This window comes from Eufriesea mexicana, unplaced genomic scaffold (assembly GCF_001483705.2).
Source record: "Eufriesea mexicana isolate 0111107269 unplaced genomic scaffold, ASM148370v2 scaffold2646, whole genome shotgun sequence".
Taxonomy (NCBI): Eukaryota; Metazoa; Arthropoda; class Insecta; order Hymenoptera; family Apidae; genus Eufriesea; species Eufriesea mexicana.
The window spans coordinates 2303402-2328991 of record NW_016910740.1 but is presented as its reverse complement, the minus strand read 5'-3'; the positions used below and the strand labels follow the sequence as shown (position 1 = coordinate 2328991).

General features: G+C 35.7%; 1 protein-coding gene across 1 annotated transcript; it reads left to right on the top strand.

The window, feature by feature from the left end:
• The first annotated feature begins 9727 nt into the window (after positions 1-9727).
• LOC108550278 (prostatic spermine-binding protein-like) lies at positions 9728-10283 on the top strand. Its single transcript, XM_017903982.1, has 2 exons — positions 9728-9797; positions 9862-10283. Exons 1-2 carry the CDS (start codon positions 9728-9730, stop codon positions 10281-10283), a joined length of 492 nt encoding a protein of 163 aa, XP_017759471.1.
• The last annotated feature ends 15307 nt before the right edge of the window (positions 10284-25590 follow it).

The window sequence follows — 25590 nt, the reverse complement described above, 5'->3', positions numbered from 1 at the left end:
AGAAATTTCCTCGTATTTTCGACATCCTCTTCAAAGCTTCTGTGAGAATACTGTAAGGATATGCTTCATATATATGTTGTGTATTGAAAGGAATAGTACACCTACGTGTAAACGTAAAGATTAGAAAAGAAACACAGAAGGAAAAAAATTTGTTAATAAATTTGTTTGTAAACACGTAGAGTTCTAGCATTATGTAATACTTTGCAATGGGAATACACTTTAGTGCCTAAAGTTTGTGCAAAAATTTCAAGAAGCTGGAAATGAATAAGTTGGTCCTAAAATACATTCTTTAAGGCATTGTAACGATTTGAAGGTATAGTAATATAGATGTAGAGAAGGCATAATTTAAATATTATTTAAATCAGAATAATATCCCAGACTATAAATTTTAAAAATATAGAAGTATAATTAGTGTGAAACTCCATTAATGTCATAAATATGCTTGCTCAAATACAAAATTAAAATTTGTTTGTAGCCTTCACTTTAAAGAACGTTAATAGTGAAATATACGAACTTCTTATGATTAAGTCTGACTTGTAATACAAAATAAACGCGTAGTGTATCGTTTAATGGATAAACTTCGAAAAACTGATATTTATAATTCTAAACTTATTATATCTTAAAATGTTAATAAAAGTACGTAGATTATAATTATGTAGGACATCATTTTTATTGAATTTTTCACTTTGTTGTAAAAAATTACGGTACAAATTTATTTCAATCTTTCGAGCGTCTTTAAACAAGATTGTATTCAGTGCCATGACACCTTATGGAACGTGATATTTTTATGTTTATGTTTACGCTTCCGATATAAGCAGTTTATTTAAACCTTTTACATTAAATATATATCAATTTTAATTACCGCCATAGAAATGTGACATAAAGTACGTGCAATTCTTTGTTAGTTAATTGAGAACACGTTAATCTTTAGATTAATATCTATTCCAATAAATCAAATTTCCACAGAACGGAGAAAAATTGAATTTATCTCATCTCTCAAAGTATTTTCATATTATTTTTAAGAGAATATTAAGGATTTCAGGCTGAAAATCGAGTAATTTATAAGTTATTAATTTTGTCCCAAATATATATCCTTATATATAATATTACGAGACTATTGGGAAGACGGCAGTATACGGAAAGGACGGAAAAAGGAAATCTCTAGAATGAATCGTAACACCTATACCGTAGACACAAAAAGAAATTGTAAGAGATTCACTACTTACAGAAATATAATTAAATTCTACCAAATTCTACTAATATGTGACATTAATTTCATAACGTATGTTAATGTAAACAAATGTTACACTTTATCAGTGTAATAAGTATAAATCATATTTTTCTTTTATTATGGTTCCATTGGTTCAAACTTAAAGCTGTAAACGTGTCAAATAAAACGCATGAAATGTTCTGTTATTATTTTATTCATTCGTATCCACTTCTTGTTATTCACTCCTTGGCCGTGGAAAGAACTTTGTGACTCTTTACATACAAAGTACATGTTTGAGTATTCTATTCAGTCCATATACTTTAATTTAATTCGCGTTCATATCCATTTCCATCATGTAGGTCTCAGCGATACGTGGGAATTTTTCCCCTTGATGAATAACAAAATATATAAAAATTAATTTTTTCTTAACGGAATTTACAGATCATCGTCCATCGGTTTCAGGCGTGGTGCATCGAAACGTGGTAGCTTCGTTCTTCTATGCAAATTCATTAGCTGTATTTATTTAACAAGCTCTTTTAACTGGACTTCCGCTTCACCTATTTACGAGGATTATTTTAATTGATATTAACGAGGCATTTCTTAAATTTTATTTTCAAACCACACTTATAGATTAAGCGATTCATTGAAAAGAATAACGATATTTCGGAAACATACATGAGCACTATGACAGATATTATGGGATAGTATAATCATACATTTTTGAAACTGTAAGGTTTTAAATTATAAGCTATAAGACGAATACAAGTAGGAAACAGAAATCGAATAATGTTATATTGTAAATGAAAAATTGGTTATTGATTATTATTTGTTATTCAAATATAAATAATTAGTTGTTGTTTATAAATTAAAGATCCATAATCGTTACTGCTTTCCAAATTGAATATCAATAATTCTAACTTGTTAGTAAGTTAAAGATTAACAACCGGCTGGTTAGTAATGAAACGTCATTGCCGCCGCAATAGAATTTTTCAGTTTTCAATGCTTGGTTCCAATTATTCTACGTCGAAACGTCGTGTACTTATCTTTTCAAACGATAGAGCAATGTCAATTCAAAGAAATAGCACAGAGAAGGAAGGAAATAAGAAATGGCAAAGTGGAAGTTTGGAAATTGAGGACAAGTTTATGTGGTAGAATTTGGGGTGAAGAGAACTTCGTTTGTTTGAGACAATAAAATCTAAAAGGTAATTGCCTTCTACGAATTACCAATAAACTTTGAACATTTTTTTAGTCAAACGACATGCAATCATTTGCAATATGTCATTCAGAAATGTTATAAATAATATGTTGCTTAAATATGTCACGCATAATTCAACGTTGAAATATGTCATATGTAATACAACATACAAATGTCATAAATATCATGTCATTGAAAATTAGTACGTTTTGATTTGTATTCGCCGTTATATTTCTCTCCCCTGACGAATATAAATAATCCATGAAAGGGAAAGCTTTTTATTAAATAACATTTTTTATTAAATAAAATTTTGATCAGTGGGATACACTCTCGATTACATAAAGAACAATTCTCTGAACAAGAAAGTTCATTTCAAAAATATCTTTTGAATGTTCACGGAGTAGCTCGTAAACCATGAATATTTATATAATTCTTATTGTTATTGAAGACATGACGAAATATGGTAAATGTTTTGTAATTCTGTACATTACATCATGATTTAATAAAAAAAATTTGCATTTTTGAAGTTATTAATATTATCAATCACAATAGTTTCAAAAGTGACAATGACGAGAAATGTATCGTGTTATTCGTATCTCCATTAGTACCAATATTTGAACATGCATGTAGATACAAAATGATACTGTGATAATATTAATAATAATTAACATTATTTGTATGTAAAATTAAATTTTTAGTCAGTAATATGTAAGTATGAGTTACATAGAATACTATGTATGTACAACAGAATAGAATACTCTGTATTATCGAATATGATTAACATTCAATTACGAAAACAAAACTAGATCCCTTTTTTAAATAGTATACAAGTTTTAATCTCCAGCTATATTAAAACTCAACGGATATGATACGTGCATGGCTTGTTTGCCGTCAGTGAGAACATGCAACTTTCATTTCTAAAGTTCTAATAGTAAAAAAAATAAAACGTATGTATATGAACGAAAAATTGCTTTTTTAAAATTTACTTTGACTTGTTAATTGAGCCACGCGTAGTTTCGTAACATCTTCGTATTCCCATGAAGATTTCCTTATAGCTTTAAAAATAGTATATTAAAGTAGATAAGAAGAATTGGCAGAGTTCTTCTTAAAACCCTTATTCACTTATCATATTCTAAGCTCATGCAAATCGTATTTTAAGTTTTTCTAATTTCTCTGTTCTCATAAAGGGTTTTGCGACGACAACACTAAAGGTTCGTCGTGCATTGCCGTCCGTCCAGAGGATTGAGTAATATATTTAAAACACAACGGTATAGGACATCAACAAACATTAGTCCCAACAGATTGATCTGACCCATGACTGAATTGAATTGAAACACCGAAGCGACGAACATACCTTTGCCCATAAATCGCGACACTGGCTACCGAAATAATACAAATGGCTAAGTTCCTTAATAGCTTACTACTCCTCAAACATAAATTCCTTCAGATACACCCACGTCCATTCGAAAAACAGTTTCTCCTCCGCCAACGTGCACCCTCAATCAATCATGGAAACTCTTAGGTGACAACGGACTGGACACGACGAGACATCGCTAAAGTTACTCAGAACTCAGTTAGAACTCAAACAGAACATAATCAGAATCTACATCACACTAGAAATAGCAAACAACTATATCGTGTAATGTAGTGAACACAAGCAAGAAAATGTTCTTTATTGAATATCCAAGGTGCCCAGCGTCTCAAATTGATAGTTCGTAGACTGAGAGAAGGAGTCCATCATCACACCAACTTCACTGCCTTCGTATGCAAGAGGTATATCAAACGGGTAATTTCATATAATTCTTTGAAACTATTTCCAATGTGATCTACCACTCGACACGTATCACATACGTCTAAACCGAGTTGTCTTCAACACAATTTCAAGAACCTTATACAGTAGGTGTTATATATGTAGGAATGGTATTTCTTTTATCTATTCCTAGGTATGTCTGTAAAGCGCGAGCGAATGCTTGGGCACTTCTTCGTAAATAAAGGGCAATAAACAGACGTCTCGTGTTTGACTCGAGTGCCCGAAGTATTATCTGGAGTGCGTGCGGAAGGATGTTTAGTTACAAATGAAGAGTGTCTCCAGGAATGCATCTGAGTGTTTAGGGTACGTGAACCACTGAATGCGAGGCAACGAAGAGTGCGTGGGAAAGCGTGATTGGGAAAGAGAGCATGGGCATGAAAGAGCATAGAGTATATGGTTTAAGTAGGGATGCAAGGGTGTGAAGCGTGCAGTATGGTGCAGTATGGTGGAGTATGGAGGATTATGTTGTGGTTTGTTGGAGTACGTATGTCGAGCAGTTCTTCGAGTAGTTCTTCGAGTAATAGTGTGTGTAATAGCCGTAAGCTTAAAATAAGTTGGTTATCATTAAATTAGTTTTATTCTATACCACCGACCTTTTGCTGCCTTAATAAATAAAATTCCTACATATATAAAGCAAAATTATCAATCTAAAAATTTGAAAATTTTACTAGACAAAAATAATCCAGCTTTAACCAACATATGTTTCAATGTAAATGTTTAACACGTTAAGTGCTTAGCCCAGCCCGTTTTACTTTCGGAGACTCGGCTCCGTTCTGGCCCAGATCTGGCCGTCAAGTGGGCCAACGGGCGACGGGCGATGTGTTCATGAAATTCAGACATACTGTTACAATTGTTATGACAGAAATTCCCAAACGTTAGGTTCGAAGATGGCGAAGAATTTAACACTGAAAATTAGCACCCCTTGGTCCTAGTCTGGGCCGATCCCTGAGGACCAGTTAGGCCCGCACAACGTTGGGCGTGGCACTTAACGCGTTGAGTGAAAGTATACAATGATATACATGACTGATTTTCTATTGAAAATAACGAAAAAACTTACATGCATCATGCGTATGCAAAACAATTTAGAAAATCAGCAATAGTCCAAGAAAATTCATATTTTGTCCGATACAAAATAGTCTTGTGTCTTTTTTCTCTATTTGCGAAGGTAGTTGTAAAGAAGAGAAGCTTTTATGTACGGAAAAAAGTCATTTCGTATAACATATTTTGTCACTGCCAAAAGAATTTTTATAATTCGCACATATGCTGTTCACTCTATCCCTTGCATTTTAAGATTCAAATGGAATGATATTTATAATGTTACAAATTTATGTTATTGAAAGTAATGTAAACAAATTTTAAAGTATATGTAAATTTCAAATCTGTGACTTTGTAATAATATATCCATTACTCTATCACATTTTCTTCAGCAAGTAGTTTCCAACCTCATCGTGCAAACTATCTTACACACTGTATACATGTGTACATATATATATATATATATGCGTCGACAGTTCACCACAGAAATGGAATTAAAAAATTTAATTTCAAAGGTTACTTTTGCAGAGATTTAATTTAATTTCCGTAAATCGGATTTTTCACTCCAGGAATGAGTATACTTGCCCGCCCAGCATCCAATTTAGGAAGAGGAAAATACTAAACGGCATTTTCTCTTTCGTATATTACAGAGAAGCTTTGTTCCAGTATCTACACCGAGATTGTCGTCATACAACCTCATTTTGTTTACAATTCAGCACATAAATTTGAAATATTAATGAATGGACATGTTATAAATCAGTTTACTATTAATGAGCGGTAATAAACTACGTCATCCCATACTTGTTTACTTATGAATTAAAGACAACGAAATTTATCATAATAGAATTAAACGTAATGGAAGTGAATTAAGAATGGCAAAATTAGCATTAGAACAAGTAACTAATGCGATAAAATAATAAAAGTGTAGATTAAAATAAAAGTAGGAGAGAAATATCTTCGAGAAGAGAATTTTCAATTTTTCCTTAAGAAACTTTTAAAGAAGTTAAAATATTTCTCAACAAATTTCCTCAGAAACTAAATAAAAGGGACTAATTTTCGTATGCCCTTTACAAGATAAGGAGAATTTATTTCCATTGGATTACGTGCTCCTCGACTTTTGTCTGAAACAAATTTAATATCATTAATAGTTTAGAAAATATCAAAACAGATTGGTTTAAACGAGTTTCTCTATATGTATTTATTGTATGCACGGTGTTCTACTTAACTCGGAAACCTAGTTTTTCCGAGCATTACTATCAAGTTGACAAAGGAAACGTTTCAGACAAGAGTTTATCAGTTTCCTATCGGTTATATACTGAAACATTAAATTTTACGAAATTATTAGGTTTCCGATAAAAAAAATTGAAATTAGTTTATTTCCTTTTAACGGCGCAGCATATTTTTTATACAATAGAATAACGGCTGAAGTGGAGATAAATTCAACAATCTGCAATATTACGTTCTTCAGATAATTTTGAGCTGAAAAATTTCGGTTCAATAAACAAAGGTGGTCAAAAATAGAAAATTGCTTCAAATAATGGAGAGGTATCAGCACCATGCTACGTCATCATTAAATAATGTTGTTAATAAAATTGTTTCAGTGAGAGTTATTATTATAATCAACTACAAAACCAGTGAATAGACTATTTGCATAATAATATTTGTTTGACAATCAAATTTCGCGACGGACTTACGTTATACAAGGAATGAGCCGTAATCCTTTTATTATTTAATCGATGAAGGATAATGTTTATAGCTGTAACTTATTTTCTTTCAATTGTATATCCATGGACATAAATTAATTTCGTAACGTACATTATTATTTATTCATAATATTATCTCTTTGAGAAAATTTAAGGAATTTCTTCCTATACGTGTGATACGTTACTTACCACTCGCTGTAATATAAATTTATACGCATATATACAATATAACGAATAAAAACATTGATTTCAGTATTACTGTAGTCAGAAAAACCTTACTATGTTTACATTAAGTTCGACAAAATTTCTAAAACTTTGCACGAGTCAGATTAGCACAAATGAAATATTCTCAGTTAAATATGTATAAATGAATGACTTTAAAAATTCAGTTACAGTATTATGTATTGTGGTATCGCAGGATGAGCGGGTTATCTAGAGTGCGTGCGAAAGGATGAATGATCGTGCGTTAGGATCGTGCGGACGAGATGTTTATGAATGTATCGAGTGGCTTTAGGAATGCGTTTGAGTGTTTGGGCTGAGTGACCCGCTGAGGGTAAGATTGCGAGGAGTGCGTGGGAAAGTATGATTGGAAAGAGAGAATAGGTATGAAAGAGGATAGAATGGATGGTTTTAAATAGGGATGCAAGGGCGTGAGTGGAGTCAGTCAGTCGCACAGTCAGAGTCAGTCAGTGACAGAGAGAGAGGGTGTGGAGTCGGTCGCGGTACGTGTAGTATAGGAGAGTTCAGAGAGAGAGATGTGAAGAAAGGTGTATCAGTGTTGCGAATGTAAACGTGTTGTTAGGATTAATAAATTGTTTTAGTAGTATTCGTGTGGTGTTGTTGCCCCTCCCATCTCTACAATTTGGGGGCTCGAGCCGGGATTGAGACGAGCAATTGTGCAGTGACGATGAAGCTACGAATTGTTGAAGTCGTTTAAAGTAAATTTCTGTCAATTAAAATGGAAACGGTCGACACGTTAGATAATACAGTGGTGGACTGTGAAGAGGGAGACCAATGCAATGAAAAGTTGAAAGAGGTGAAACAAATGAAAGTGTCTGAATTAAGGCGGGAGTTGGAGAAACGCAAACTGAAAATAACTGGAGACAAGAAAGAGTTGCAGGATCGATTAAGGACTGACATAATGTCCAGGATTGAGCATGGCCAGGAGGGGGGCGACGACGAAGGAGGAATTGAAGGGGAGGGTATACGTGACTGCATAAGAAGAACGTATGTGTTCAACCCCCGGCACATTGAAGAGTCCATGGATACATTTGACGGTGACGGGGAGACAAACGCACGCAGCTGGGTGCAAGAATTTGAGGAAGCATCTAGGCTATATAGATGGGATGTAATACAAAAGATTTTCTACGCAAAACGGTTGTTGCGGGGATCAGCAAAACTCTTCGTTAAGTACGAAAAGTGTTGCCGAAGTTGGGCAGAAATGAAACGGTCGTTAATATCTGAATTTTCGAAAACCACGGATGCATACGAAATACATCGCGAACTATCGCGTACGAAGAAGAAGCCCGATGAAACGTGTGCTAAATATGCCTATCGAATGCTGGACATCGCAAACCGAGCGGATATGGAGACACCGGCAGTCATAAAATATATCATCGGCGACATCCAAGACGACGAGGTTAATAAAATAATATTGTACGGCGCCAAAAGCATCCAAGAGCTGAGAGAGAAGTGCACACACTACGAGGCCATGAAAGAAAATTCTAGATTGCGGAGCCGGCGACCCGAAGAGGGGGCAAGAAGAACAATCCGTGGAACCGGCACACGAGAACCTGTACGGCGATGTTTTCTATGCGGAAACAGCAATCATTTGAGAGCCAATTGCCCTACGAAGGGTAAAGGAATGAAGTACTTTAAGTGTAGAGAGCATGGACATATTGCGTCTGAATGTACGAACGAGCTACGTAGCGATGTGTACAATATATCTGAAGGCGCAAGGGAAAAGTGCCTAAAGGCGGTCCAAATGGGAGAATATAGGTTAGTAGCGTTGATAGACACCGGTAGCGATTTAAATTTAATGCGAGCGGAACATTATATTAAAATCGGCGCACCTAGATTAAGAAATAGAGATTTGGAATTTCGCGGTGTTGGGAAAGGAAATAATCGTACTTTGGGGGAGTTCTCAACGATAATTACAATAGATCGAACAGCTTATCCCATCAATGTACACGTTGTACCGGACGCATTATCGTCGCAGGACCTAATAATAGGAACAGAATTTCTAGAAACGGTAGAAGTTAATTTGAAAAGGGGAGAAATTTCGATCAAGGAACTCGAAGGCGCTGGTAATTCGGTGGTTTCGAGTGTTGACATTGAGCCAGAAGTCAATCAGGTTGATTTGTCTCGCATCATAATCCCTGAAAATAGAAAAACCCTTGTAGACGAAGTTGTAGACGAAGTTGTAGACGAAGTTGTAGACGAAGTTGAAGACGAAGGTGAGAACCAAAGTGTGGACAAAGGTGAGAAATATTTGGATTTTTATCATGCAGGGAACGGGGAGACCGACGCGATCCAGAAGAGGAACGTAGGTTCGAATGGGTTGCCGCAAGCAAGCGACGGTGAAGAGATGCAGGGAGCGGTTCCGGCAGTCGCGATAGGAGGAAAGACGGTAGACGAAGATGTCTACGAAGACGACTGGAAGAATTAGAGCGCGAGCGACGATGAAAACGATGACGAGGACGATGGAAAGAACGATGGCGCGAGCGACGGGAAGAGCAACAATGAAAACGAGAAAGAAGACGAGAGAGAATATCATGAGGCTGAGGGCGACGATGACGACGAAGACGAGGACGATGGAAAGAACGATGACGCGGGCGACGGGAAGTACGACGATGAAGACGAAGACGAGGGCGCATACAAGGACAAAAATAAGGACGAAGGCGAGAAGGGTACGAGGACAATGAAAAGACCCATGGCGCGAACGACGATGAAGACGAGAACAAAGACGAGAGCGAAGACGAGAACGAAAACGAGAACGAAGACGAGAACGAAGACGAGAACGAAGACGAGAACGAAGACGAGAACGAAGACGAGAATGAAGATGACGAGGACGAAGGCGGTTGGAAGAACAAGAGCGCGAGAGACGATGAAGCCGAGGGTGCAGATCACGAGGACAAGGGCGAAGACCGCGAGGATGATGGGAAGGGCGATGGTGCGAGCGACGAGAGGAGCGACAACGAAAACGAAGATAGGGACAAAGACAAGGACGAGGACGAGGGTGAAGACGAGGAGGCGAAGCACCGGGACAACTATCAGCACCCGCAGAAGATATTGGTACAGCGACGGCGAGAGGTGCAGAATGGTTTTTGACCGTGGTCGTCTCCGGCCAATTCGGGCGTCTACGACAATGTCAATTTGGCAGGGAAATTGGACAATGCTTTTTTTTTAAAGAAGTGCGGCGGAAAACGGGGACAGTGTTAGCGGAACATCTGAGGACAGATGTTCAAGTCAGGAGGGCCGAGTGTGGTATCGCAGGATGAGCGGGTTATCTAGAGTGCGTGCGAAAGGATGAATGATCGTGCGTTAGGATCGTGTGGACGAGATGTTTATGAATGTATCGGGTGGCTTTAGGAATGCGTTCGAGTGTTTGGGCTGAGTGACCCGCTGAGGGTAAGATTGCGAGGAGTGCGTGGGAAAGTATGATTGGAAAGAGAGAATAGGTATGAAAGAGGATAGAATGGATGGTTTTAAATAGGGATGCAAGGGCGTGAGTGGAGTCAGTCAGTCGCACAGTCAGAGTCAGTCAGTGACAGAGAGAGACGGTGTGGAGTCGGTCGCGGTACGTGTGGTATAGGAGAGTTCAGAGAGAGAGTTGTGAAGAAAGGTGTATCAGTGTTGCGAATATAAACGTGTTGTTAGGATTAATAAATAGTAGTTTTAGTATTATTCGTGTATTCGTGTTGTCCCACCCTATCTCTGCAGTATTAATTTTTTTAATTGAAACTGTCACCAAACTTCTTATAAGCACAGCTATTTATAAAAGATAATTATATTGTGAAATGTCAATTACATTACATAATTGCAAGTAAAATCCTTTTCTTACGTTACTTATTGAATTAACAAATTCTTTCTTGTTAACATGGGGAAGAAGATTTATAAACAGAATTCAACAATTTACAGGGAGCCATTTCCTCATAACATATACTTTACGTACCTATATTTTATCTTCGTTTCGAATGATCACTTACGTACGAATGCACCCGTGTACCTCGAATAGTGCACATTACCCTGAAGGAGGGACTTCCTTCACAATTGTCTTCGTTTGTAGATCCTTCTTCTTCAGGGTGATCAATTCACGGATTAAGGGGACACCGTTGGTTCAATTAATCGCCACATCTGCGAAGTTCAGCAATACTTCTTTATCGTTCGAGAAAGCTGTTGATCTTTTTTCTCGTGAACCACGAAACATCATTGAACTGGTTGCTGAGTATTAATTTGATGGGCAATATTACAGGATCGATAGATAGACTTAAAACCCGTGGGAATATGCCTACAAGTCAATTGCAACGCAACAGTGACTCAAAATCCAATAAAAATTCAAAGAAATTATATTCATGCCAAAATAAAATAATTTCTAGTGATTGTTAGAGAAATGATTATTGTTCACGATTTAATAATTCACGCGGTCCCATTGTGGATCAAAAACCAGGACTAGAAGACCTGTTACGGTCCTCTAGCAGCCAGACCCTAAATGCTGGCTCATTTCACATTAGGTGCTTCCCATATTTACCTATTTAATGTACATTACTACAAACCTGTCCTTATTGCCTCGAATCACCGGACACGAGACATGATTAAGCGCCTAATTTTGGAGAATCAGGCAACAGCATTTAGGATTTAGTTAACAATGGTCCTGTGGAACAACTAATGTTTCCTTAGTTTCTCGGCGCCTTTGCGCTGCTATGCCGCACCTGGTACATTTTTGGATATAGCGACAGGTGTTGGATACGAATTTATCATGGACAGCATACCAATGAAAAAAGCATGGTCCAACCAGCGGAGGAAGTCAACCCGCACTTGACCCTTAGTAGGCTTAAGGAGTACGCCCGAGGAGGTACCCGATTTGGCGTATTACTCTTGGGCCACTTCAGGTCTGGCATGGGTATGAGATCCAACCGAAGGTTTCCATGGTCCGTTCAGATAGGTCCTGTGGAACACAAGACCAGGCTATATGTGCCGGTTAAGACATTCGAAGCCATAAAGTAAAGGTGATCTTGCCACGGTAACCTCTCAAGAAGGGTCGCCAACATACAGGTGATTCCCCAAGAACCACATTCTGAAGGAGGGGCTTCCTCCACCAGAAACCTTGTCGTGGAGAACGTTCCACCGTTTTCTGCGTTAACTGCATCGCGGACCAAGGGCCCGCCCCTGGTCCGACAAACTGCCAACAAGGAAAATGCTTCTCCTTTGGCGATTTATGACCAGTTTTTAGCTTCGAATGGTAAAGTTTTCAAATGGTCGTTGTTCAGTTACAAGAGCGAAAGCATCAGTTCAAATAATTCAGAAAATCAGTCATGGATTAGTTTCTAGGAGTCGCTGGCATCGTAGTTGTCATCGCATGAACAAGTCAAACGTTGATCAATTTCAACAGCGAAATACTGATTCAACGAAGTCGTATAACTCATTCAGGGAGCGAACCAGGTCGCTCTCAAGTCGTTCTCAGTGACTCAATGATCAAGCATTGCGAATAATCATTCACAAAAGGAAACAGTGAAGAGATGAAAATAAGAAATATACAATTTTTTAGAATTTTTATTTTTCTATTTTTATTTACATACTTTCTTACTTTTCCATTCTTTTTTTCTTCGTCTTTTATCCACAGTTGTGTCGAAATCTCCTACGTCTCTTCGATGTTTCGCGCCTATTGTACGTTGCGAAGATGATAATTATAACCCTACATTAACTCTTGGACAATCGAACGTGTGATACTCTCTGCTTCGAGATAAACAGTTACGTCTAATTCTACCTTCAAGCAATAAGACAAAGTAGTGCTCCTGTTACGGACCCAATCCGTGAATTCAGGGATCAAGTTAGCAGACACATGATTGTTGGATTGTAAGACCAACGTGTGCAAAGAATCTGACTCGAAAAAACCGACGATTCGGCAGAAGTGGGCTCGGATGCTCGAATGTGATCGTGTCGATTATATAGCGAATAACCGTCCAACACTGGTTATTCACAATGGTTAATTGATGAGTGGCTGAGATTGATTTGGGCGCGACGACTTGTTTAAAGCTATGTGCTCGCTCCTGAAATTGTTCAACGACTGACGATGTTTCGGAGCTGAAAAGTGATACGAACCGCTAAAGGAGAAGCGTCCTCCTGATTGGCATGATTGGCAAGGGTGGGACATTTGTTCCGTGAATCAGGTATCCCCAAAAACGTCCTCCGCGACAAGGTCGCTAGTGGAGGAAACCCTTCCCTCAGAGTGAGCTTCTTGTGGGTATATTGGTGACCCTTCTTGACAGGTGACCGGCAAAGTCACCTTGACCTTATGGCTTCGAGAGTCGTAAACAACGCACATGGTATAGTTCGTTCTTCTACGGGCCCATTGTCAGCAAATCCTAAATGCTGTTACCTGCAACCCTGAAATTAGGCGCTAAAGAATGCCTCGTTCTCGGTGAACGGTGAACCGAGAAAAATAGGGAAAGGTTTTCAAAATGCACAATAACCAGATGAAATGGAAAGTTCGGAATATAAAATAAGTCAGCAATTGGAGTTTGGCTGCTGAAAGACTCTAACGGGTCTTTTAGGCCCTGGGTTTTATGCAACGATGGGATATATAAGTGCTATTATTTGTACAATTACATTATGAAATTTTACGTTCGACTGCTACCATCTTACATATTATTTGCTTTCATCCTCCACCGGCAATGTGATCGGATATGACTGTAAACATGGTATCAGGATTGACTGAGTACATATTGCACTCTCCTCGGCCCTGATTTTCCATAACCAGAGAGTGGATGAGACAAGTCCACGTTTTGGTAATTTTCAGAAATTTATAGTAATGTGCCTCTTCTATGCCTCTTTTCCGAGACATTGCTGCACAATCAGGGAGGAGTCGACCAATGCTGAAACTGATTCACGAAAATGCAGTCGAAAGATTTTTTAAAGCAAAAGGATTGCCGTATGGGTGCGAAATAACGAATTAACAGAAAAACTTAGAAATTTTTTCGCACTAAATATTACCATAGAATTTTTCGAAATTATGCTTCTTGACCTATTCATCGTTAAATCTCTGGAATTACAGGTACAAATTTTTTCAAAAATTCTAACAGAATATTTGTAATTTAACGGAAACATCAATTAACTACCTCCTATGCCTCTCAAAGTACTAGAAAGGAATCCTTATATCCCTAACTTAAAAATATATTTCACTTCGTGGAACGGAAGGAATAACTTATTTCAAAGGACCCAGTCCTCGCTGGGTGACGGCTAGCTATTAGTTAGATATGTTTCAGTAAAGGAGAGCTTAAACGCAGTAAATTACTGTAAAGGTGAGTTTAAACGTAGAAAATATGTTGTAACATTTTGAGTTTGAAAGAATTGGAAAATAGTACTAAAAGTTACATTAATATCATCCATAATAATCTTCACTTTTAGTTTAATAATTATTTATCAGCAAAATTCTAAAACATTCTCTACTTTTATACTCCTCAGGGTGATGCCATTTTTCTCGCTAAAGCTGAAAAAATTCAATTTTGAAAGAATAAGCAAAGATATGTACTCAAGTTAGTTAGCGCCAGACATACTGTTTTTAGAAAACTATTCTAAGGAAATGAAAATTATAATCAATTTACAAGTCAGTGTGTGTACAATTTCAGGAGCGTAATATCGCTTCGAACAAGTTTCATTCAGGGAGAAAACCACGTCGCTCCCAGATCGTTCTCAACGACTCAACGATGGACCATTGCGAATAATCATTCACCGCTGAGTGGTTATTTTCAACATATTCGAATCGGACACCGACACGTCGAGGATTGTGTAGCACACATTGGCCTTTCAACCCAAACATCATTGCCCGCTGAATTGGTCCTCGTATTCACGGATTGGGTCCGTAACGTCAATTTTTATGTATAAAAATATTTACTAATCAAAGGACAACTTTCAATTATAGTTCCAATAATATGTTGCACTATGATCCGTCTGAAAATAAACTCATTTAAATATGTACCTGACATCTTGATGCAAATATAAAGGTGTCTTCCAATATGACTTTTTGTTACAACTTTATTTCCCTTTCTTCAACTAACTCCTGAAAGTCCATTAAATCACGGGTTATCAATTTTTCAACTTTGTAACTTTCTCCATAGCTTGTAGGACAGGGAGCGATTCGTTATACGGGGTGTCCCAACAAATTTGAAATTAACTTGGCTCAGATGGATAGACCATCACTATGCAAGCGTACTCGATGAATATTCCAAATCGGTTTTCTTGATAATGAGGCTTCAAATGAAATTCTATTCTTTATTTTCGATTTCTTGTTAATGCAGGATCACCACTTTCCCCGTTGCACTACCGTTGCAGGGACATCCCGTATACCTAATTTATATGGACAATTGTTTTGCACAATCTAACATACGTATATGGATATCAATTACTCATTATTTCACGATGTTCATATTTTCAATTCATTACAGCAACGACGGGTTTTACACTCATTAAATTTCTCCATAAGTAGAACGAATAATATGAATAGATTTTATAGTGCTTCATTTAATTTTAAATTCCTATATAAAAATTAAATTCCTATTTCCTACGCAGCAATTTAACCTGCACAAATATTTTGTAAATATTTATTATTAACAATTCAATATAATAAACTGACACAGTAGAAAGAACTTCCTCTCCTGCATGCCATAAAAGCATGAAAAATAAAAACCAATACCTTCATTTATTCTATTAAATATAAATTACATCGGTGAACAGAGAGAAACTAAATGACATTTGTTTAATGGACACATGTACTAAGTAACGTTACTTTAATTACGGTGACGGACTTTTACATTAGATGTTATGTCACATCGCGTTTGAATTCCTTGCTAAATTCTGGCGGGTAAATCTGCCACACTACGCCTTGTCAATATTGGCCACCAAATTAATATCGAGCAACCAGTTCAATGATCACGGGCAAGAAGAATGGATAAGATCTGTCGAACGTAAGGCTGCAACCGAGTTGAACCCCGATGATATCAACGCTTCACGAGAAATTTAAGGATAGTCGTACGTTAGATAGTCAGAGAAGGTGAGAGATGAAAGACATGAAAACGACTGGCTACTCGATTTTACGAGTGATCGAACTGAGGAAAATTGCGAGTTCGCAAAAGGGCTATCGGTGCCCCGATTGGTTAAATAGGACCAAGAGTAATTCCTCGGTCCGCGAATCGGTCACCTTGAAAAAAAAGGAACGGAAAAAACTTTTCTGCCCGATTGCCATATTGAGTGTACGCATACAATACGTCAGATTTCACGCAAGATAGAATTATTTTGTTTGTAAAGTGTTGGTGTTCATATCGGATAAAATTCCAATATACATGTTCAGGAATAATGCCAACGTCATTGGATTCCAATATTGCTTGTATTACCTGAATATCCGTATTACACGTGTACTTCAGAGATTCACATCATGTAACCAAGATTTGTTATTCGTATTATCTAAACAGTAAAACATGATATATTGCTTTATATGTGGGAATCATTAATATTGTGGGATTTTCGGAAATGAATGTGTTTGTTCGAAAGCAATTTCCTTAATAATTAAATAAATTTGTAATATTTGAATTGTGGTTAGGAAGGGTATGTATTTAACTCATTTGCATCATTAAGCGGAATAATCCGCACATAATAACTGTTGTTTATCTATTTTAAGCTTATTTACCGTACAGTCATGTAAAAAAAAATAAATATAAATGGAAGTTTGTTTTCTATATTTAATTTCAATCAAAAGCTTGAAAGACTCTCTTCAGAGCGAAGATGCAAACAGGCTGAAAATGTCAAATTAGGTACAATTAGATTGTTCGATTTGTTATTCTTTAGATGTATGTACAGAAATATAATAGTAACAATGAATGAAGTTTAAAACATGAAAATTTTATAAGTTGCGCCTTTAAGAATATTTACAAACTATTTGAGTACCGGTGATTATAATGAAATAATTTAATTACTAGTGAACTAGTAACTTTCCGTCAAATTTCGAAATATTGCACAATTTATATTTTGAAATTCGTTCTCCTGTGAAAAAAAAGAAACCTTTAGACTACATACAGTACAGTTAATATTTAGAAAGTTTCTACCGTTTCAGTTATGAACGTGAAATAATAGAAATGTCTTTTCGAAAGTTCTGTTGATACATTATTTTATAAGCTCATGTCCGTAATTATACTTTAAAAAGTGTATAAATCTAGTAAATTATTTATACAAAACTTTAGGTTTAGCAAATTCAAATTCCATGGTATCGACGAGCATGGTTTCTAGATGCGAGGAAGAATTGCTTATTCAAAACTGTATACGATAGGAAGAAAGAGAATTACGTAGAGATTACGAATTCTACATATGTACGAGCATGCCAATTGTGAACTGAAAGCCAAACAGCAAATGAGTAGCTAAGAATGTGACAGTTGTTATTATAAAGCAAAAGTGCACATATTTCCTCAGTTATGAATATACATATACGTAGGGTCACACAGTCTCTACTCGCTGGAGAGTACCTCGGAATACTCAGATTCACTGCGGTCTGTATATTCTATTCGATTCTCAATAACGCGTAACTCTCGCAATCACAACTCTCGGTCTCAACTCTCTCAAGGACTACCTCAACTCTCTAATGACTATCTCAAAACTCTCCTCTATCTTCCAGAGCGGGCCCTTTTAAGCCCGTCTGGAAGGCAAGCGCCTCCCCCGAAGGAGGAGAAAGCCCCCCCCCCCCACGTAACTCTCAGGGGTGGAAGGGATTCCTCCTTCGGGTTAGGCTCTCCGAAAGGTCACCCACGCGGGGACCCTTCCCGAGAGGTGCCCACGGACGCGTCACCCCCGGTTTACAATGGGCAAAACCGGGGTTGAGCGAGGCTACCTCACATGGCCCGGCCCCAACTTCCCCAGACTCGTCTGGCCGCCAGACGCTAACCAGGCCTCTATACCTGGGGAAGTCAAAAAATATCCTACATATATATTAACTCCTTTGTTTAATTATATTAGTTATACATTGTATTTTTATTGGAAAGTCCCGAGTTTTATTGAAGAACCAACAAAAGCTCGTGAATAAAGTTGATTGTGTAATTTATGTGTGTACATCAATATATTATCCCGCAGCTGCAAGGTCCGAGTTCCCTTCGTATCGCAATATGTATGTATGTATGTATGTAGCAATGTTATCTTGACGTAAGCTAAAGGGACTTTGCGATAACTTCGATTTATTTAACCACAGAAGAGTTGAAAATTGAAAAAGTTTAATGTGTAACTACAGGTACGTCGCTTACCACGGCAAACATTAAGAGCGATGTCACCATGAACTTGAGTTTGTCAGTTCAATATCCAACAGATATGAAGTCAGCAGGGTTTGAACTACGAGGCCCTTGACAAATAGACAGTCACTGTGATTAGGGAAAAGACTTAAAGATTGAGAGAGCAAAGTACTTCGATTCGGAGATTTGGTCATTGAGATAAATTAAATGTTATGAGACGTAGAATGGAATATTAGTGGATATAATGGAGTCGGAGTTTGGGATTAATTAGATATAATGAAGTGCATTTTCCTGGCAACGTAATAACAACATAAGAATAATATTTACTTCAACCTTCGTTTGTTGACATTTTGTCTTTATGTTTTTTTTAATTATTGTTCCGATCAATGTACGACATCAAATATACATATGCGTCACTTTTGCAAGTGTAGTCGTCTGGAGAATATTTAACGCTGCACTTGTTTTACATTTACGTCTTACTTTACATCCTTTTTCTTCTTTTGCTCATCTGACCGGTAATGTATAAAGGAAGGGATATCTTTCTCACCTATAATTATGGTATAGGTAAGGCCGTTTCCGCGGGACAGAATTCTCATGTCTTCTTCAATTGACATGATCATCGTGACCATGATATGATTTCGTCAAACATCAAAGGCGTCTCTGGAGCTAGAAGCGATTTATGATAGGACTATACCACGAATTGGTGATAACCTATAGGTGGTACTTTATGATTGCCCAGCTTATTGGCTAATTGAGGCACTAACTAGAATTTACCATAATTTTGCCACAAGAACACTAGAATAGTGTTAAATTCTAGAAAATATTAGAACGTGTTACCATTAATTAAATTGAAACACGTAATTCTTCGAATCAATATTAGCCTATTAATTAATATCTTGTCAGCAAATACATGATCACAATTTTTCACCTTGAACAATGTATTACTAAATATGACAACTTCCTTAACACTCATGGAGTGACTAAGGAATTACATCGAGAGGCTGCACCTGGACAGCTCTTATCCAAATTTTATAATTTAATCGAGAAACTAGACTATCTCGATCCTATAATAGATAGCATCTGTTTTTCACCAGCTATTATAAAAAGACTGCCCAATAATTTTGCTATCTGAAAAGCAACGAAAGTTTAAACATACCTGTAGCGCTGTCAACATCAATTTCTATCAAAGGAAGACTTCATTTGCAGTGAACATACTTATCGAAGTTTTATTTACATGATTTATTGAATAGCTATGCAAACTATTATTTTTGAGAAAAGGCCTTAAACCTCTAGCTTCGTATCATGACCTGTGCGCTATATCGAAAAGGTCGTATTAGAAGAAATTAAATTTATTTTACATCACTCGTATAAGGCGGTGAGCGCGGAAAGGGGAATCCCTTCCACCTTCAATAGTAAAGATGTTATAATTCACGCATTTCTAAAGAACGCGCCAAATCATGCCAGCATAGAGGTTAGACGATCAAATCCGTCAATGCATGAAATTCCACACTGACGCCTTTGTTCATGGTACTGAGTAGAGCTCAGGATTTTGCATTGCAGATCGACAAAGAGGCAAAGAAATGTTTTGATCGCTTTGGCTGACTCTACCTTCGCCCTTGAAATCTATACTTTTGACATACAAGTAAGACATGTCCTTTCATCTTAAGTTAAACGATTCTATTCTCATTGCAGTGCTTTATCACTATATCCAATTTGATCTGTTCAGCACTCGATGCGATATAATTTTATCTGCAAGTGTGACACTTCTAACAAACGGTCAAGCAACATGTTCTATTATTACAATTAAAATACACAGCTATTCACGTAGTATCTGCAATTTAGAAATAAAACACCAAATCGTCATTAAATTACTAATTCGTCACGTCACTAAAACAACTAACGAAATCAGAGTACTCTTAGAAGTTTTGCATCGAGAAGTCAGAGTAAAGAGTATCGCACAAAACGTACAAGTCTTTAAAAGTTTAAACAATGCATTAAGGATCTGCTATTATATGTTTCTTCCTAAAATATTGAGAACATTGTTCTACAGGCGAAAAGTCTGTCTCGGTATAGATAAAGTTAGATATTTGAATGAAGGTTGAAACACTTTTCGTAATGCGGAATTTCACGTAGATCTAGTTATCACCTGTGGATATAGATAAGAAATGTATTTAATCAAATTTATGAAAATACTTTATTCATGACTCATGTCTAGCTAATATGAACGATGGACATATTACATATTGTTACGAAAATTAATCTCGTTACTTCAAACGTATTTTACGCAATTAAGGATTAAATTCAATTTGAAAGTCGTTGTATCTATTCTTATACATGTGGTGATTTTAGTATCGCCACAACAACTTTGTCAGAGGATGCGAGCAAAGTATGAATGAATTATTGCGAGCATTTTCTGTTCTTTCCTTTCCTTGCATTTCTGTTTACGCTCAGGATCTGTACGAGGTTCATCTATTGTCCTTTGGATTGCATTTCCCGTCATTAATATTTCTTCCATGGATTTGCCTGGGCTTGTTGGACAATTTCTAGCCAGGCCCAGGCGGGTCCTTTCATTTTATACTTAATTGCCTTTTTCCGCCGTTTCGACTTTCTCTTACAAGCTTGTATTTAAAAGAACAGTTAGTTGGTTTTCATCACGAGAGTCTGCTAGTTGACTAATTATTGCTGGCCTCACTGTTAGTTAACCACTTAACTGATCATCCACTCTGTCAGATAGTTGGTGTGAAATAGCCAGCATGTTTCCAATTAATTAGTTTGTCAGTATCGTGTATATCAAACGTTAATATACTCCTGTAATAATTGCAGAGAATATTCCACTTAGAATATTATCCAAATTATTTACATTGAATATTTTACTGATGAAGTTAAGCGTCGAGCAGTGACTGGAATTTATCGAATATTTATCGCGTAATTTAATTATATGTGTAAAATTAAAGCAAACTTGGATAGCTTAGATAGATATACATAAACGTTAGTCAGTTAGGGAAGCCTGTTTGAATGCTCCAAAAATCATCCAAAATCATGATATTGATGATCCTTTTTAACTTCGTATATTAAGTACTAGGTAATACGTGAAAGCATCAAAATATACATAGCTTTTTATAAAAAATGGAAAGTTCCTATTTTTCAGATAAATAATTGTAATTGCATAGACATAAATAAAATTAAAACAAATTCAAGTATTTCAGTCTCCTTCTTTACTCCTATTACTTGTCAATTTCCTTCAATTATGATTGGAAAGAAAATTTACGTAAATAAACTTGTGAAAAGCTTGTTGCACTGAAGTACAGTAACTTACAGTTACTTTACTTCTACAAATTTCTCACAATTTTACTAACTTAAATTTTCTGCAAACTTAATTTTACAGCACTATAAAAGTTAAAAGTTAAAAATAATTCTTAATATATTTGTTGTTGTAAGCATAAGCTGTTTGTACTTATAACAATTATGATGTACCTTAACATATATAATTTTAATTGAATCATATGTCTCTATAGAAACTGAAAACCAATATCCTTAATCATTTCTGAGAACTACAGTAGAATACCTCGTATCCGAACCCGCATTACATAAATAATCTAATATTCAAATATTCAAATATATTGCATATATACATTCCTGTAATGATTTAAACAAATTTGAATTCTAATCATAAGGAGTGTAGCAACTAAATAAAACAGCATAGTTATGAATGCTAGAGTAAACTTCTTTTCAATTCGAGAGCTACAAAGCGATAAAAGTGCATGACTGATAGGAAGAACTCTTGCTAGCAGGATGCAATCAGTAAATACAGATTGCTCAGATGTTAATACTAGTAGGAAAGCTGTACGAACCTAAAAATTGATGTAAGGAAAGACGATATTTCGATTGTACCAATTTCTAGATCTGTGATAATTCAGAAAGCTCTAGAGTTATATAAAAGATTGAAAGGAAATCCAAATTCTAATGCCACCAGCCACCAAATTTTGATTAACAAAGCTCCTTCTAAAAATATTACTATACTTTGAGTGAGTGAAATTTCATATCGCATTATACAGAATAAAATATACAGTGATTATTATATTATTCAAAAATTCAGTTATCCAAAAACTTTTATATCTCTACTAGTTCCAATGTGTCAGGTCCTACTGTCATTCAAATAGAATTATGAAATATGAATTTCATCTATCTTTTAACGCTATTTAAAGGTTCCCTATGTCGTTCATTATTTGATTTTGTGCTGATTTATCCAGGATTGTTCAATAATAGGTCAGAACAGTGTAATATCAAATGGTTTCAATATAAGCCAATTTTCTACAATTGTTTGAATATATGTTTGTGTTAATGATACTGGACAACGATGCTACTCTCTTTGAACGGCACATCGCAAATTCGTATTTATGTAACTTGTTATAATTTTTTATTCAAAATTTGTTTACATATACATACAAAGTGATTTATACTATCCTTTCATTAATCTTGTTTAATATCCCGCACCATATGTCATTTATTTATGTAACTTGTTATAATTTTTTATTCAAAATTTGTTTACATATACATACAAAGTGATTTTTATACTATCCTTTCATTAATCTTGTTTAATATCCCGCACCATATGTCAAGTAACAGTCCCATGGTGCATTGGGCCTGCTACCAAATTGCCCGTTTCTCTGACATATGGACCCTGTAAATATACATCTTCGTGTATTCAAGCCCACTCACACTCTTAAAATAAAATCTTTTTGACATCCATATAATACATTTCCAATTATCTACTGACTATCTTCTTTACTTTTCTTCAAACAATTCCTTTTTATTGTTAACTTTATAGTATACGAAGCTCAATGATATATTTAATTTGTAAATTTAAGCATTTTTAATATTCTTATGTCGAATTAAATTTTCGCTCTTTCCATTTGCAACAATGTGCACCGCTTATTTTCCTAATAATTTCCATGCCATTGCTGCTGACTATGCGCCTTCTGCAACAAGAATACGTGCGAGTTTTCTCCTACCTTCTTATATCAGTATCTTCGGTCATCCTAGAAACCTCGAGAGTATCGTTACAATATTTTCTTTTTATTCCTTGTGAGCCTCGAAAACTGCACACGTGTTAGATACGTCACGAATCGAACATCCATCCTTTAAGAAGGAAATTATACTTTTCCAAACGTGCATTGTTACAGCATTCACTGCGACATAATATTACATCGTATTGATTTATTTATTTACCTTATTTACATCGTTAAACACTATTTACAAGACATTTAGATATAACGAGAGAAATACGATGTAAATATGAATTACATAAAAATAACCTAGGATAAAAGAACTCATTAATCATATCAATCTTAAAATGAACAAAATTAATGTAACTGATCACTGCATTTATACAAGAAAAGTACCAGTATATTGACCAATGTGTACTGTCACAAAGCAACGAATGACTACACTGTTGTCGAGAAGAAACATAAAGGGAATAATTCAATGATAATCGGACAAGGTATATACAAATCCCATGCATACACCAACCGCAAGTATAGTGTCAGATATTCTTCTTCTACACTCTGAAGTTAGGAAAATAAGATCGTAGAATACTTTTGTGCTCTTTTGTGTACTTCTTTCAATGAATTGAATTGTATTTTCTTCAACATTATCGCAGTTAGAGTAATAATAATGTTAGTCCATACAATGCTCTCGTACTTCAAAGTTGGCTTAAGAAGCGAAAAAGTACTTTAAGACTATCGATTCATTTAAAAAATTTCGTCACTATATAAATGAGCACCTTGAATCTATAGCTTTTGGAAATAATACTTCTGCGCTTTGTACTATAAAAAACGAATCAGGGTAGAGAATAACACGAATACCCTTAACATCATCAAAAGGAGGCAATTATTCGTGACGTAAGGAATAACTACATGATAAATGTTACAATGCCAGATTCATTTCTTTCGGTCTATCTCCTGTAATGTGACATTTTTTTAATTTGAAAGATAACACGAAGGTCATACGTATTCCAATTTCAATGTAGCTTCTACCCAAACTTGTTAAAAAATATTACTGCTATGCTTCTACGTATGTTACCTTCCTACGTAGTAAACATTTTTAACGTTGTAACGATATTAACTTAGGTGATTGGGATATCTATACAAAAATGCGATGCAAAATTAGGTCAGGAGTAAAATTAAATACCTTTGAAATTAAACAGACTGTAATCAAATTGTTGTATCTTTTGTGTTATGAAGAAGGTAGTGTTCTATTGGGAAAAAATTCTGTGACCTTCATAGGAAGAACCTTTATGCATTCACCGAGGAAGAGACTAATTATATCACTTATGATATAATTACCCTTTGAAGCCATTCACCTGTTATTCTTAGTACTTTCTTCTAACTTTGGCCAAAGAAAAAAGGTATGGCTCAGTACATTTGCGTAATTCAAATGTAACATACCAGTTCTTATTTGTTCAATTTTGTTGATTAATATATGTGCGGCTAATCATGAATCTCGATCACTTTGATTATTACCATTATGAGTAAATTTACATATCCTAGCTAGGTCTCCTATCTTAGCTAGGCTACCTCGATATCTCTTTCGAATGCAGCAATACAAACAAAAATTCTTATCTAATATGAATGATGTCAAGAAATCAATGCGTTGCAGGAAATACTTTATTTAAGGACATCAATATTTTCTTCACACATATAATAATATTTTATAATGCTATTTATTCTTCTTTGCATCCTATAATTGATGTTACAATTTGTTCAAATGTGTACATAACATTAACTTTCAATATACCATTGACTTTGAAAATTAGAATGGAATGTGAAAATTTTATCTATCTAAATAGAAAACATTATATCAAAATTAAAAATAGGATGAAATTTTCTATATCAATAAATGCAAGACCAAACTTCTGTAATTAATGTAATTGAAGTGATTCCAGTAAACAGATATACCCGAATTACTGCTAAATTAACGAACCCACTTGATTAGTTAGACGATTAGGAGTTTCTTTAACGCAATATATTAAAAATTGAGAACACGAATTAATTCCTATCCGGCGTTGCAAACTTTAATTTAACTACGTGCGTTCGATACGCCTGTAACGATGTGTTATCAGAAACTCCAGGATAAATGGATTACTGTATCCAAGG